The 12,936-nt window shown below is 52.1% G+C and overlaps 1 protein-coding gene and 1 long non-coding RNA gene across 2 annotated transcripts in view; one reads left to right on the forward strand and one right to left on the reverse strand.

The window, feature by feature from the left end:
- Window positions 1–3,206: 3,206 nt before the first annotated feature.
- Window positions 3,207–9,010, reverse strand: LOC308569790. The gene is made up of 3 exons (XR_014000856.1): window positions 8,255–9,010; window positions 4,215–4,865; window positions 3,207–3,642 (listed from the first exon to the last, which is right to left on the reverse strand). It is a non-coding gene; the product is annotated as an uncharacterized lncRNA (long non-coding RNA).
- Window positions 5,534–12,936, forward strand: part of SHH (sonic hedgehog signaling molecule) — a 32,596-nt gene continuing 25,193 nt past the window's right edge. Inside the window, exon 1 of the mRNA XM_081163812.1 lies at window positions 5,534–6,312. Within this exon, the coding sequence (XP_081019938.1) occupies window positions 6,010–6,312 (303 nt within the window). The 5' untranslated portion in view covers window positions 5,534–6,009. The remainder of the gene's footprint in view (window positions 6,313–12,936) is intronic.

Below are 12,936 nucleotides of genomic sequence, written 5' to 3' on the forward strand. Positions count from 1 at the left end.
TGGAGATGATGATGATGATGATGATGATGATGATGATGATTATTCCCTTCTGCTCGCAAGGCAGGAGCTGTGCCACTGAGCTAAGCCACTTCCCGGCGGATTTCCCCATAGCTTGGAAAGGGTAGCCTGGCAGCGCCGCTGTGCGCCATAAGGGCGCTTAAGAGCGCACGCTTTTGGAAGCGGAACCTCTCGGAGGGCGCTGCTGTAAACTCCCCGGCCTGATTGCCAAGGAGAGACCCTGGCATGGGAGGGACGAGGGAGCTTCCCGGGACGAGTATGCTCTGCCCAGGCCCCGGGAGAAACTTCGCAGGTCACCGGACTAGCCCCCGCGCCCCGCGCCATCCTGCTACGGCTGCTCCAAATAAAAGGCGCGCCGTGGCCAGGGAGCCTCCTACCGTTTCGGGAAGGAACTGGCCGGCAGGGACCTGGGAGAAAGCGAGGGGTCGGAGTGCTGGGAGTTGGGAGATTCTCTCCCCCCCCCCCAACTTCCTCGACTTAATAGAGGAGAGAAGAACCCGAAGCGACTCCGAGCTTGGCCGTTTCCCCACCAAGGTGGAAATTCAGCAGTGGAAATGAAAGCGATGCTGGGGATAGTGGGGAGGATTCTGAAAGAGGAAGGAAGGTAGAGATGCGGAGTGCGTGGCTGGCTGGGAGAAACACTGAGGACCAGTAACTTTCCTTTTTAATGAGGGCACGCCCCTACCTGCGGACAAAGGGGAGGCCAGATAAACAGCCTTTGCACCAGAGAAGAGAGACGGAAAGACCCTTTCAAGCTCAAATCGTTAAAATGCTGCGTTCCCCACCACGACATTGGGATGTTTGTGCAACTTTAAATCAGTGCAACTCACTTCTGAGAGAACTCGTTTTTATTCAACGCAAAAGCGCCTTGCAATAAAAGGGGAATAATAAAACAGAGGTCGGGGAAACATAAATGCAAATGTCTGGGCGGAGGGGTTTTCAGAAGCCTCGGGGATGTGGATACCGGGACAAGGAGGTTCCAGATTTGCTAGCTAGGATCTGCGCCGCTATTACGGGATGCTAGAAATTTCACAGGCAAGGAGACGTTCGGTGCTACTGCCATGGGGTGGGAGGAAGGTTGCGGTAGGTCGTGCGTGGTGTTAATAAAGAGAAGAGCTATCGCCTGCCTGTGGAAAAGAGGAAGCAGCTGTATACTGACCATTTGTCCATTTAGCTCAGTATTGCCCACACAGACAGGCAGTGGCTCTCCAGGGTTTGAGGCAGCGGTTTCTCTCAGCCCTACCTCGAAGTGTCAGGCCTTGAACCCGGGGCCTTCTGCAGGCAAGCCAGATGCCAGGGAGGAAAGGCACGAGAAGAGAGCGAGCCTGGTGGACTTTTATGAGTCTCTAATGCAAATTCAGAGGGACAGGGTTATATGCATAGTGAAGAAGCACAGGAGTCGGCCTTATACCGGGTGAGACCACTGGTCCGCCTAGCTCACCCACTCCTACCCCCACCCCCTTTCTTCATCTTGACTGTCCTTAATGGAATAACTATTTGTTGTTATTCACATTTTGAAAGTGCAGGTTAGCAACAGCTACTGAGCTGCTAGCAACCATTATTATTCCATTAAAAAATCTGACTGGGTAGGGAATTTAATAAGGGTTCAAGTCCAGGACTATGTGTAGCCTGAACAGACAGGTGGACAGGGAAAGGAAGGGAGGGTCATATTCTTTGCTTGGTTGGGGGGAGAACTCAGGTATGGAGGACCCCATAAAGAGAGAGGGGCAGTCCTCCTTGTGAGGGACGGGGGATTTTCCTGCCTTCAAGACGCCGAGACCAAAGAAAGTGGTGTCAAAACATCTATCTCTTTAACTGCTTCTCTATATACATAAATATCTATCTCGCTATCTATCTCGCTATATACATAAACATATATGAATATACATCAATGAAAGGTTAAGTGGTGACACGTGTCCCTCATCCTGGGTCATGGAGTGGGGAGCCGTTCATCTGAACAACTAGGTCTCTATGGTATATTTTTCATCTCATTCGACAGATATGAGGGCAGCTTTCTTGGGCTCTTTCAGAAGACAGAGCCAACCATAGCGTGAGTTTCAGATCTAAAGGCAACTGGTTTCCCATTGATTTTCTTTTTTAAAAAATTCAAGAGGCTAAGAGATTAATCCTCACACAGAGTTCATCTAGGCCCAGGATCTATTGGTTAGAGTTGCTTGGACACAGGCAGGCGCACACGTTGTGTGTATGGCTGTGGGTATTACATATGCACAGACGTTTTTCCCTACCCTATGGGAAACATCAGCAATTACCTGCTTCAGGTGCCCTTTGAAGGCAAATCCCACCACCACCGCCAGGCCTTCCCTGATCATTCAGCTGCACCCTGTCATTTTTGTACATTTTGCCTCCTTTTTACTGCTCTTCTGATTGTTTTGCTGCATATTGGTAATTTTCCAGTTTTTTTGTCGTTGTACACCTATCAGAGGATTTTCGTGTACCATAAAGCTGTACAGAAATGGTCTTGAACAAAGACATAAATCAGGCTGAATATTCAAAAACTCCAAATATCTCCCCCCCCCCGCTCGACTTGAGATGTTTATGCTTCAGAAGCCTGCAAGGAATATTGGAGTCATTGAATCCAACAGCATTGCAGTGTAGGCCAGAACTCAACTTTCACGCCTCGCTTCTGCGATGCCCCCCCCCCCTGAAAAAGGAAAAGCGTTCTTCACGCCACCGCTCCTAGGTAGGACAACATGAAGGAGGCATATGGGACGGGGAAGTTTTATTCAAGCAGCACGCTGCCTATAAAGTTCCCGTATAGAAGCAGATTTAAAAAGTGACATTTACGCACAATCGCTCCTTCGTTGGGTGGCTCTCAAGAATGGCTGGGTACGCACCCCTCTTTGTGCGTGTACGGAATGTCCCCTTTCCGGAGAAAGTCCTGGAATAAAGGACACCTTGGGGCTCCGTCTGCGCTTCTCTCTTCCACCTTCCTTTGCATCATTTCTAAGAGATGAGGGGGGGGGGGAGAGAAGGAGAGTGGAACAGCTGCAGCCCCAGAGCTTAGGTGAAGCTGACTAGACCCAGCCCTAGCGAAGAGCAGCTCTGTTTTCTTTCATCTCCCCTTTGATAGCGGAGCTGATCTGAACTTCCTACCTCGTTACAACTTTTCTTCCTCCTTCCCTCCCCCCGGCCCCCCCGCCCCCACCCACTTTTTATTACTCGCGCGTAGTAATTAATTCCTCCTTGGCGCGTTTCCTCTCCTGCAGTGATCTTTGGGTCACTGGTTTGTACATATGGCGAGCTGATAATGAAAAGGAGGCGACCGCGGGGTGGGGGGGGGGAGAGCGAGGTCGGGATGGGGGCCCCGCTTCCTTGTTCCTGCAGGAGACGCGCTTGGCTGGGCGCGCAACCTCCGCGCCTTCCCGCGCCCCCAGACCTATGGCTCGAGCCCCGTTGTACGTTGAAGAGGAGGGCGGGGTAGAGGGCGGGAGGGGGGAGCGATCCAAGTTTTGCAATAGCCCTGATCCTCCTCGCCTGTCAGGAGTAGCTGCTCCTTCTGACTCCTGGCCCCGTTTCATCCACGAGCTCCAAGAAAAGCCACATCAAAAGGCCATACCCGTCTTTCTTGTCTAATAAGGTTCTGTAGACGGAGATGCTTCGGATCTGTTTTCACACACAGGGAGCATATATAAGACGTGTGATTATTATATATATATATTTTTAATGTCAAGCCAGTTTCCAGCCCTCGTGTTTCTCTTTGAAAAGTTAGACGGGACGTCACAAACTTTTAAAGGCTGTCCATTCTAGCTAGGAACCACAACAAGACGTCGAGAGTTGGGTGGTTGTTGACAGAAAATCAATGATGACGCATTAAAATAAATTAATGTAAAGGCGGGGGGGGGGTTGTGTCTGACTTCTATTTTTGAATTTTCGGGTGAGCGTGATGCATCTGGCTGCAACAGGTTCGATTGGCAACCCAGCGTTCGCCCTGGAAAGCGCCGGTCCCCAAACTGGTTAAGCTGATGCAGTAAAATGATAAAGGAGAGACATTACACTCTGGGGCTCCGGACTCCAGTAAATACGTTTGGTTTACTTAGGAGTAAGTCCCTTGATTCCCGCCGAGTTTACTTTCTAAGGAAGTACGGGAAGGATCGGGGCTCCGCCCTAGAGCAACTTTACTTGCAAGTAAAAGTCGACATGACGTTTCTCACGGGTAAACGAAGTTCAAAACCAACCTGGGACTTGGGGCTCAACGTGGCAATTCCTGTAGGCATCTGTGCTTTAAAATATACACAATCTTGTTACACCAATGGGACTACTCCAGAGTAGGTAGGGGGAAACGTATGCTTGCTGCAGATGGTTATAATTTTGCAGAATGACCCACTTCTTTCGAAACTTGGGGTCTGTCTGAGATTTTATGATAATTCACTTTTTCCCAAGCAAGGCTTGCAAGTAAGGAGAGTCTTGTGAAAAGTCTGGAGACGTTCTGTAGATCGTAGTGGGTAGCTTGATAAATAGGTGGTAACTTTTTTTATACCCCCCCCCCTCCTCAGGGGGAAAAAATGTCCTTATTTATTTCAGTGAGTTGACGTTGTTGAATTCCTGTGGGATGCTTTCTTTGGAAACCTCCAAAGCGAACAACAGGCACGACCAACCTGTTTGCTCCTGGTTGGGACTCGGCAAAGGCCGCTGGAGCTGCTCTTATCTCCAGGCCCATCTCTCCACGATTTTGCTCGTCTCTCAACACCTTTGTCCGACCAGGAGCTTTCTGCAGCCCGGGATAAAGGCGACCGTTGCCAGCCAGCGGGAGACAACCATTAATTTCACATTAAACTTAGCCCCATCCGCGCCGTTCACTTGATGACGCGTGAGGAGTCCCACGGCAACTGGGGGAAGAAATAAACTTGGATAAAGCAAAAACTTATTTTCAAAACTTTCGGATTCCGCCCCCCCCAATCCGTATTTTATATTATTTGCATATATCATAACCTCATCCGCAAAGTTATTTCAACATAAGCAGCTTTGGTCAACCTTATTATGTAAAAATAAATCCTTTAAAAAATACACACACACCCTTCCTTGTCTTCGAGGCCAAGGTGGCGGAGGTGCTAAGTCTAACTTTCTTGAGAAGTTGCCCCCTTAAGTTCTCTTCCCCCCGCCCCCCCCGCGATTTCAAAAGGTCCTTTCCATTGTGTTTCTATCTAGATGGGCAGATAGCAAGGTGTCTCGCTTCCACTCCGCTCCATATATTCCACACCAGCATCTGTTACTCTTCCTAACAAAAATTTACCACTCTGCCAAAAAAAAAAAAAGTTTAAGAGGAGTGGAAGAAGAAAAAAGAAAAGAAAAGAAAACATGTAATTGATGTTATCCCAAGAAAGCTCAGTCTCCACCCCCTTTCATTTCCAAGCCCTTCAGGTACAAGGAGAAGAGCGAGAGAATGAGAGATGTTCCAAGATTTTTTTTGTTGTTGATGGTTTTTTTTTTTTTGCCTTCTTCAGGGTTAATACATCAGAAGGCGAGCTTCTCCCGCCTCGGCCAATCAGAACTCAGCCCTGGCAGCTATAATATAGAACTAAAGGCAGGCTCCACTCACAAGCGTTTGTAGCTGAGCTCCCATTAGAATCCAGACCTTTTTTTCCCTCCCCCTTCCTTCCGCCTTCATTCTTGCTTTCCTGAACGTTTTTTGGGGGGGTCTCTGCCTCCCGGTGCCACGATCCCAACTCCGATGAGTTCCGTTATCACAAGCGACCTCCTCGAAGCTGCCATTCCAGCACCTGTCTGGCTAGGGATCGGGGGAGAGTATCCGAAGGAGCAGGCAGCGAAAAGGCGATAGCAGGCTCTGAAAGAACCGCAGATCTCCAGAGAGAGAGAGGGAGAGGGAGAGAGACAGATAGACAGACCGAAAGAGGCAGAGAGGAGACACACACACACACACACACACCCAGCAGCCAGGCAGGGAGCCGTGTGCGCGCGTGTGTGTGCGTGCGTGCGCGCGCGTGGAAAGTGGCCGTTTCCTCCACGGACGGAATGCTGCTCTTGCGGAGAATTGGTCTCCTGCTGGTCTTCGTGGGCGCTCTGCTGCTCTCCTGCGGGCTGGCTTGTGGACCGGGCAGGGGCTTCGGCAAGAGGCGGCACCCGAAGAAGCTGACCCCTTTAGCCTACAAGCAGTTCATTCCCAACGTGGCAGAGAAGACGCTGGGCGCCAGTGGAAGGTACGAAGGCAAGATCAGCCGCAACTCGGAGCGCTTTAAAGAGCTCACCCCCAATTACAACCCTGACATTATTTTTAAGGATGAAGAGAACACGGGAGCCGACAGGCTGATGACACAGGTCAGGAAAAAAACGATACACCCTTCCGCTTCTTCTCGTTCAGACGCTCGCGCTTTGTGTGTGCGTGTATGCGGGGCGGGGCGGGGAGAGGTGGGGAGGGGGGACCCCCTGAGTTTAAGCGTCCTCTCCTTCAAGGCATCCCGGCATCCTCCTCCCATCCTCCCCTTTCCTCGTCCTTAGCTCTGTTTTCTCAATGGGTCTCCATAAGTTTGCAAGAGAAAGGTGGGCGGGTGGGCGCCTCTACCTGTCTGCCTATCTGTGTGCATTTATTCCTTCTCCTGGGCTGTGACCAGGGAGGCTGGAGAGAGGGGGAGCGCGCGCGTGTGAATGGTGTGATAGTTGCAGGGATAACCACGCTATGCCCTTCCCTGGGAGTTGGTTGGTTAGCTGGTTCTGAGTGCATCCTGCCCCCTCCCCACCCCCCAAGGGACCTACTTGGATCTAACGAATAGGGTGGCGCTAATGGGGCCCCTAAGTGCATATCGACTGTGCCAAACCCCTTCTTTCCCTTGGGCATATATTTTATTTTTATTTTTTAAATGTAGATACATACAGTTTAAATTAACCACCTTTCCCTAATTGCACCTTGCAAGCTTCTGCTAGTAAGGTCGGGATCTTTCACTTCCGAAAGGCTAGCTTGAAGTTCAGTGGCAATCATAGTAATAATAATTAATAATAATAACAGCGTGATCACCGTTATTATGCGCGTTCGACTTATCGCCGTGCTGCAAAACCATCTTTTGCAACTGTGCCAAACAGAGCGTTAATCTATCGATTTTCCTTTAAGGATGCTCACCACCAGAGCTATATTCCTTCCCCGTCCCCGCCCCCACCGCAAGAGGGGGAGGGACAAGTAACTTAACCAGCATTGCATCACTTGTTTGAGAGAAAGGGAGAATACCCGATGTATGGTTGGTGCATCTATCTATCTATCTATCTATCTATCTATCTATCTATCTATCTATCTATCTATCTATCTATCTACCATGCATATATAGATACGTATATATACATATTCTGAACGCACCCGATTCCATAAATATTGGATATGGGCTAAAAATTGGATCCTGGAACTATTATCCATTAACCATCAACCTTTTACTAGGTGAAGAATTCTTCTGATCATCCTGAATCATAGCTAATGATTGCTCTTTGCTCAGGGGTGGTGGTGCTATTTGCCATAAACTCTAACACCCCCCCCCCCCCGCCCCCGCGCACCAGCCTCCTAGTTTCGGAGTTCTTCCAACTACCTGCAATGTCATCCAGTCCCTAGAAATGGGTTTCCTTCCAAATATAGGTCAACAGTCGTAGCCCCCCTCCTCCCCGCACCTCAGTCGCTATTAATATATTTAAGCCCCACCTTCGTTTCTATAATAAGAGCTCAGCTGGAGTCTCCACGAGGAGGTGGGGGGGATTTCCTAAACTCTGCCCTCTCCGCTCCTCTTCCCCACCTCCTCTTCCTCCTCCCCATTCTTCTCCCGCGGCCTGATTTTCCGCACGTTTAGGAGATTTATCCGGGCCAAACGGAAGAGCGGCGGCTGCCGCCGCGATCTCCAGCCGACCACCTTAAATCTGACTGCACCTTAGGAGGGTGCTGACGCGCGCGCCGCGCCGAGGCGCGCGAGCCTCCCTTAACCAGGGACAGGCCAGCGCGCGGGGCTTGGGGAGAGTTCAGCGCCCGATCCCGCCTCCTGCAAGGCGAGAGAGAACGAAGGCGAAGCGCAAATGGAGAGGGCAAGGCCAGCGGCGAGGAAGAGGGGTGCCATTGTGGGCGACCTCCTCCTCTGCTCCAGTTCCCAGTCTCCTTCCATCATCTCCCACCCCACCCCCGCCTCCACCTCCCCATACGCGCACACTTTCCTCATCTGCCAAGATGCAAGAACTGGGGGGGTAGCTGTGCGGCGGCCAGTCCAGCCCATCTCGCATTTTCAGCTCCACTTACTCCTCTTGTATCGATCGCAACGGCTAGAATTTCAGTTTGTATCCTTTTGAAAGGCGGCCGAGGCGGCTGCTGCTGCTGCTGCTGCCGTCTTCTAGTGCTGCTGACTTGCTGTGTGGCGCGGAAGCTCCAGGAACAGACGCCCCCCCCCCCGCCTTCTCCCTCTCTCCCTCTGTGCGCGCATCCCCACAGCACGAGCCTAACATGTTATGTCTAGATCTTCTTAGGCGAAGTCAATCAGAAAAGCAATCGCAAGCAAGTTCCTTCCTTCTCAAGAGAGCATGGGACGAGCTTGGGAACAGGGCATAGATGCATATGAGCAATTGGGTGGGGGGCGCAGCAAGGAGGAGATGCCGGCCTCTGTTGCTCGGCTCTAGGTTGCTTCTCTACACACGACCCCCCCCCCCTTCCAGCCCCGCAGCCTTCTTCCCAAGCGCCTTGGGGTCTCTCTCTGAGCGCAGAGCGCAGAGCAAAGCTTCCCTTCCTTCTACTCGGCTGGCCTCCTTTGCTGCATTAGCTAGCAGCGTTTGAACTTCTGACCTTCTGTCAACTTCCCTCAGACGAAGGAAACAGAAAAACAACATCACACACACACACACGCTTCGCAGTGCCTCTGATTCCCTTGTATACAAAGGGGGCACCTGGGAATGCGAGGTGCGGAGTGTGTGCGCAATGGGAGGAAGGGCAAGGTGAGGAGAGCTGCGCCCGCCAGGCGCCTCAGCGATGCCACTCGTCCAATGGACTTGGAAGGACGCTGGGTCGGGATTTAGAGGGTGGGGTGAGACTTTTGGGGGCGTGGGCGGGTTAAAAAGAGAGCAAGAACCAAGCAGGAGAGTGGGATCCCCGTTTGGGTGGGCCGGATAAGCAGACCTCGGTGGCCAAGTCCGTCGAGGCGGAGCGCAAAGGCCGCCTCGAGGGCATCCGCGGAAGCGAATCTGCTGCGACCCCAAGTGTGGATGCGGCGCTGCAGGTTGTGGGGAGGGAGGGGTAGAAAGCGTGGGGCGGGATGTGCCTTTGAGATGCAAAATGTCAGTATGAATTGATCCCAGTCTGGTGGGTCACCTCATCAGATCTGTTCCCCCACGCCTTGCCTCCTGCTTGGTCCCGGCGCAGCCGAGATTCAGCCAAGCATTTGCCTGCTCCTTTTCAACCTTGGGGGGAAGAAAGGGGGGGGGGAGGCGCGGGGCGGAGAGGAGAGAGAGAGAGAGATCTGACGCCCTGGACGGAATTGTTAAACTTTCAGAGCAGTTGCTTGAATGCATTAGCCGCTGGTTAATATTAACTCCGGGAGTGGGGAGGGGGAGAAGAGCGCAAACAGAGAGAGCTCGGAGCTGGCGGGTGATTCCTAAGTTTACAGGTGACAGAAGCTCTTGGTTGAAGGGTTCTCCCCACCCCGCCTCCCACACCCAGCCCTACACACACACACGCGGCCAGCCATTGGCTGGATCTGCAGGCAAGATAAGGGTGCCAGCTCTTTTATGATAAAGTTGGAATTCGTCTGAAATAATAATAATAAACCCCAGGGGAGCCGTTAAGGAACCGCCGCCCCCTTCATAGCTCCCGGGAACTCTGAGCTCCCGGGAGCCAAAGAGAGGCACGCAGACCTAGTCTGGAAGGTCGTTCTCGCAGCCCGATCCTATGAATATTTACTTGGAAGTCAGTGCCACCGAGTTCAAGGGGACGGGGACTGCTGTTTACCGGGAGCACGGTAAATCCTACTGAGCTCAGTGGGGTTTACTTCTGAGCAGCGATATATAGGATTGCAGCTTTACTCCCAAGGGTTGCAGATTTTCGCAGCCCGGGACTTTGTCTGTTTACTCGAGAGTAAATCTCACACAGAGTGGGGCGAGGACGGCTCCCCGCAGCCTCGCTATGAAGGTATTGACTGGTGCATAGGAGCGCGATCCTATGCCTACCTGCCTACTCAGAAGCCACCGCCAGCGGGGCTTACTCTCGGGTAAAACGATCGCTGCCTGGCTTGGGGATAGGCAGGCACAGGATCGCGCTGCGGCGGGCCCGACAGGTGCCTGTTCGAAGTGCGGGTCGGCTGGCTGGGGGGAAAGAGGGAGGCGGCGGGCGGCTTGTTGAGCCCCTCGGCCAGGCCCCTTTGGCGTGCGCGCGCAGACGCACACGGCGCCCACCGACGCAGTCCTGCTGCGCTTCACGGTGGCTGAGCAGAGCGGGGCTTGATCGGCGGCACACGACCCGATGAATTAATAAATAGCTGAGGCTTCACGGCTTTTGACTCTGACAATCCCGGCTCAGCCGGTCTTTCCCTCCCCCTCCTCTCTGCGCTTGGCAAAGAGGCTGCTCGGAGCTGCCAGAGAATCCCCGAAGCTGCCCTTTCCTCCCTGCCGGCCACCGCGCGCCCCGTCCCTCCAAGGCCTCCCGTTGAAAATGGAATCTGCCCTGGAAGTTCAGGTGTCTGGGCTCCGAGGGTGTAAGATTTTCCTTACGCCCCCCGCCCCCCCCCTTCAGCCTAGCCTGCGATGGTCAAAGTTTCAGGTCCCCACCTCCCCTTTCTGTCTTTCTTTCTTTCTTCCGCGGTGCAAAGGGAAAGGAAAGAAGCGGAATGCGCCACGACCTGGGCCACGCTGCGCAAGGAGTTTGCGCCAAGTCTGGGCACTTTCTAGTCATTGCGTGATCAGCTTCTCGCCTCTCCTTCCACAATTATGATAACGGCGGTGATGATGTCACTGTTAATACAAAGCCCTTCCCGGCAATGCTAAGCGGTGGCGTTTTGCTCGTAGGAAGCGAAAACCTAGGCCTCGGCTGGCTGCTCTCTCTCTTGGAAAGGCTGGAACAGACGCGGGAGAAGCTCCTTCTGAGTAGCAGAAACGCCCCCCTCCAAAAAACAAAAAACAAAAAGCAAACCAACAACACCCCACCTCCCTCCTTTCTGAAGGACCTGAAAGGGACACTCATGTCCTTTGCTACTTATTGCAAAGTTTGCTACTTAGTGGACGCTCTCTCCAATGTAGGGGGGAGGTGCTTTTCCCCGAAGAAAGGCAAAGTCTTTTTAAAATTCGGAATGCACAGAAAAGCGGGTTGCCCGGATTGTTGTTATTTAATTGGGGGCAGATTATACATTTTCCATGTCTGGAGGGGGGGGGGAGGAAAAATATAATCGAAAGAATGGCCTGTGTTTTGGTATGTGTCTTTGGACTTTTCTCTGTCCTTCAAGCAATCTCTCCTCCCCTGGCCAATCCAGGCCTGTGGGAAAGCTTCTTGGGGCTTCGATAGCTATAGTGAGGTCGGGGAAAGCGAGCGCCAGGAGGTTCCCCGGCTGCCGATTGCAGAGAGTCAACTGAGGGGTTGTAGGGCTGTAGATGACGCAGAAAGACCTCGGCCAAGAGTCCCTCCCACCTGGGGACAGTCAGAACCTGGGACCTTCTGCATTCAAAGCAGGTGCTCTTCTGACGACCTACGGCTCTCTGTCTCTCTCCATCCCTAAAAGCAGCCGAAGAGCACCCACAGGGCCCCAGAGAGCACATTCAGCAATATCTGCTGAGCAAGATGCAGGAAGGAAACGGCAGTCTTGACACTTGCCAGTTGTATTAGGTTAGGAGGCCAGTATAGACACTGAGCAGAATCCAGTGGCGCAGCGGCTCTTGGATTTTATAATCTCAGGCTACAGGTGGGGGTTTGCATGTTTGAATTTCCTCCACACAAAAGGGAAATAATCTTCATGCAGATAAGAAACAGCATTTCAGGAAGAAGATGGGTTTGGCCTGGTCTTATTTTTTTCTGAGTGCACAGAGAGGTTTTGGTTTGTTTGGAGAAAGAAGCCGTCAGACCTGCACAGAACTTCAGCTTGAAGTGGCACAGTCTAGCAAAGGCTTTACGGTTGCAACTTTATTCTGAATAAGGTGGTAGGCAGAGTAGATCCAAGAGCAGAAAATGTGGGGCTGAGTCCTCAATCCTGCGTAGCAAGGGGTAAGTCCCATTGGCCATTTGTGCGCTTCTGACTGAACCTTGGAATCAATGCTTTTGATATATCGGAAAGCTTAACTTTATAGAAAGTTAGCCTTCCGTCAGTTTGCTTCAAAAGCCAACCCCACTGAAATAAACGGGACTTTCCCCACTTAGCACCCTGATCTTAACCTCAGTTCTGCTTGGGAGTAAAAATATTAGGATATGGGATGGCCAGTCCCATGGACACCTGGGAGGATTCCAGCAGCTGCTGTTTTAAGCGTACAAAGGGCAGGACCCTAGTAGGCATGTCTACTCAGAAGTATGTCCTATTGTGTCCAGCAAGGCTTACTGCCATGTAAGGATCACAACTTTTACTCGCAAATAGGTTCCAAGAAGGCGAAGCGAACTGGTTTCGGAGTACACGCATTTAGAGGTGTCCTCCTGGGTTATCAGATAACCGGGACTGTTGGTAAGGCTGGCCTTGTGGGTGCGTTTTCCAGTGGGGCATAGCTTAAGCCAAGCTCTGCTCCCACCTCTTTCTCCCTGGGGTGCACCTGCTTGTTGTCCAAGGTTCGTTGTTTCAGTCCTGGGACTCCTATCTAAAAGGCACATTTTTAAACGTGCGGGTCCGCGCGTGAGTTTCTCGACCTTACAGCAGCTGGATCCCGTTGGATCGAACACACGAGACCATGAGATGCGGGGAGGTACAGAAGGCAATTGTGTCCCCCGGTAAACTTCGCTCGGCTGCCAGTGTGGAGAAAGGGGTCTTG

Source organism: Podarcis bocagei (assembly GCF_964188305.1).
Source record: "Podarcis bocagei genome assembly, chromosome: 12".
NCBI lineage: Eukaryota > Metazoa > Chordata > Lepidosauria > Squamata > Lacertidae > Podarcis > Podarcis bocagei.